We start from the raw sequence: 3,268 nt of genomic DNA, 5'->3' as shown, positions 1-3,268 counted from the left end.
CTTTACTCCCCCAACCCCCCCATGGGTGCCCAACACAGGCCAGGTCTGGCCCTTTAAGAAAAAAAACAAAATAAAAAAACCCTGGGACTTGCCGCTTCTGCTGGTGGGGGGGCCGTCCCTGCTGCCCGCCACTGCCCTGCAGCACGTGGGGGGTTCTGCGTGAGGTCCTGAAGCCACTGCAGGAGTGGTGAGTCCCGGGGCTTTTCTCGGTTTTTTTCTTAAAGGGCTAAAGCTGACTCAGCTGGGGCACCTGTGTGGGGGCTGGGAGAGCGAGGGGGTGGGTTGGGAGGCTCATGGCAGAGCTCCCCATGCAGTGGGGGACAGCAGAGATTGTCCCCCTGCCTGGCAGCACTCAGTGAGCACTGGGGCTTTTCTTTAAAGTACTGACCTGGGTCGGGAGGGGAGTGGGGGAAGTCAAGGGGGCTGGCAGGGGTCCCCCTGCAGTCCCTTCCCCTAGTACTTACCAGCTCAGAGCTTGCCCCAGTTCTTTGCTGCAGCCACCAGGGACTGCCTGAATTATCAAAGCTCTCCAAGTCTTTTCTGAAGATTCGGAGAGTTTTTAATCGATTTGGACCTTTGGTCCCCTGATTTGATTTGGATTCGGAGATTTGGCCTCCGAATCAGGCCAAATCTCCTCCGAATCAAATCAACACCCAGCGCTTTGTACAGCCCTACTGAAAATATGCTTGGGGAAAAAAGAATTCTAATCTAATCCATGTTAATCTCCACCAGGAAGAACTTTTCAGACATGGCACTGAGCTAAACAGCTGCAGGCTTCTCTTCAAGGTTCTTTCTCCTCTACAGTTTTGCCTCTTATATAATCAAAATATAATAGGTGGAGTGACAGATTTTCCAAGTTACCCTGAAGCCTCAGGAATCTGGCTGTTGTTACAAGCCCTGTGGCCTTCACTTCCTTATGATCTTTGCAGTAAAAGCTGGATCGATTGATAAACTGCTATTCCTCTTGTCCTATTTCTGAGCCTGTGGATTGCCTGTACTGCAGGACAGCCAGAGTCAGGCCTTGTGGAATGCCAAAGTCTTACCCATCTGGGTCAGTCCATCAGGTCCAAAACAGAATAGAAACATGAACTGAGGTGGAAGGTAAAAGCTCATGAGAATCGAGGCTGCTGGGCAGAACACAACTTCTGGAATCAGTGCATATAGCTTTGGAACTGCTGCTGTTTCTCTCTGGTATCCCTGCCTGTTTCGTGCCTTTGCAAATGAAATCTGTGCCTTGGTCTGCTGCAGGTTTAAGGACACGATTGTGAATGCAAAGTATGGAGGGCACACGGAAGCCGTGCGGAGGCTGCTGGGCCAACTCCCGATAAGTGCTCAGTCTTACAGTGGCAGTCCCTACCTGGACCTCTCCCTTTTCAGCTATGATGACAAGTGGGTGTCAGTCATGGAACGGCCCAAGACGTGTGGAGACCACCCCATAAGGTATGAAGCTCGTTTAGAAGACTGTCGGTGGGTGGAATTGAATGCGTGTAACTCAGAATTGTACGTACACCTTGCCCAAAGCCAGGGGTCAGCAACCAGTTCCATGTGTGCCAGATACAGTTCACGACGGTATTTCAGTGGGCCTGCAAAGGCTGGATATTGTTGGCATTTTAGTGGCAGGGCAGTTTAGCAGCAATTCAGCAGCTAGGGGATTCTGTGGTGGTAAGTTGTGTCCCTATTAGAGACTAGGGAAAGGTCCAGTGTCAGTGGCTGGGATGGAAGCACCAGCCTGCCTTGGGTTGAGCTGCATTGTTTCACCCTGCCACTCGTAAAAGGTTGCCGACCAGTGCCCTAGGCTGGTTGAAATGTCTAGGGATAGGACAGCTGCCTTTGCTCTCCTCCAGAGCAGAATGCTTTTTTAAATAGTCCAGGGGTTGAGCCTTTTTCATGGATGTATCATAGAGGGCCCTTCCAAAATCAGAGGTGATGTGCAGGGCACATCAAGAGAAGAAGAAATGGTGATGGTGGGGAACCTTGAATAGTTCATCACAGAATCGTAGAAGTGTGGGTTGGAAGGGACTTCAGGAGGTCATCTAGTTCAACCCCCTGCTCAAAGCAGGATCATCCTTAACTAGATCATCCCAGCCAAATCTTTGTCTAGCCAGGTCTTGAAAACCTCCAAGGACGGAGCTTCTTCCACCTCTCTGGGTAATCTGTTCCAAAGTTTGACTACCCCCTTAGTGAGAGAATTCTTCCTAATATCTAACCTGAATTTCCCTTGCTGCAACTTGAGACTATTGCTCCTTGTTCTGTCATCTGCCATCACTGAGAACAGTCTAGCTCCATCCTCTTTTGAACCCCCCTTCAGGTAGTTGAAGGCCACTATTAAGTCCCCACTCAGTCTCCTCTTGTCTAGACTAAACAAGCCCAGTTCCCTCAGTCTCTCCTCATAAGTCATGTCCCCCAGGCCCCTCACCATTTTGTTGCCCTCCACTGGACTCTCTCCAATTTTTCCACATCCTTTCTGTAGTGGGGGGGCCCAAAACTGAACACAGTAATCCAGATGTGCCCCTACCAGTGCTGAATAGAGGGGAATAATCACTTCCCTTGACATGCCTACCAGTGCAGCCCAGTATGCTTTTAGCCTTCTTGGCAATGAGGGCACACTGCTGGCTCATATTCAGCTAATTGTCCACTGTGACCCCCAGGTCCTTTTCTGCAGAGCTGCTGCCCAGCCAGTCGGCCTCCAGCCTGTATCGGTGCGTAGGATTGTTTCGTTCTAAGTGCAGGACTTTGCACATGTCCTTATTGAACCTCATGAGATTCCTTTTGGCCCAGTTGTTGAACTGAGATTCCTCTTCCAACCATTACAGGATAACAGCTAGTGTGCTGTGGTTCCAGTGTGAAGTAAAAAGTTGCTTTGGGGCTAGTTTGCACTAACAAAGATCTGATTTGTCCTGCTGTTGAGTCCTGTGAATACAATGGAAGGCTGTGTATAATGCTTGCATAATTGGTTTGACTGTTTTTTGCTTTGTTATTTATATCTCATGTTTTGAAGCCTAGCAGCTAAAATTATTTCCCAGAATTATTCAGTCTTTCCATGTAGCAAAATGATGGACTTTTTACTTCCCTCTTTACTGCCCTTCCTTTACCCTGTAGTGCATAGGAAGTCTGCTTGGACAGCAGGAGTCTGGGCCTGGTATAAGAGCCATTCTGCTTCTATCAGTTTCAGTAGCAGAAAGGTGTCATAGTTTCATAGTAGCTAGGGTCAGGAGGGACCTGAACGGATCATCTAGCCTGACCCCCTGCCACAGGCAGGAATGAATGC

The 3,268-nt window shown here is 49.3% G+C and overlaps 1 protein-coding gene across 1 annotated transcript in view; it reads left to right on the top strand.

Moving 5' to 3' along the window:
• DET1 (de-etiolated homolog 1 (Arabidopsis)) overlaps positions 1-3,268 on the top strand; it is a 36,645-nt gene that overhangs the window by 15,421 nt on the left and 17,956 nt on the right. The window contains exon 3 of the mRNA XM_019504063.1: positions 1,249-1,440. Coding sequence (XP_019359608.1) covers positions 1,249-1,440 — 192 coding nt within the window. The remainder of the gene's footprint in view (positions 1-1,248; positions 1,441-3,268) is intronic.

Source organism: Gavialis gangeticus, unplaced genomic scaffold (genome assembly GCF_001723915.1).
Source record: "Gavialis gangeticus isolate Ggan-Ray unplaced genomic scaffold, GavGan_comp1, whole genome shotgun sequence".
NCBI classification, from domain to species: domain Eukaryota; kingdom Metazoa; phylum Chordata; order Crocodylia; family Gavialidae; genus Gavialis; species Gavialis gangeticus.
This window is presented reverse-complemented; position numbering and strand designations above follow the sequence as displayed.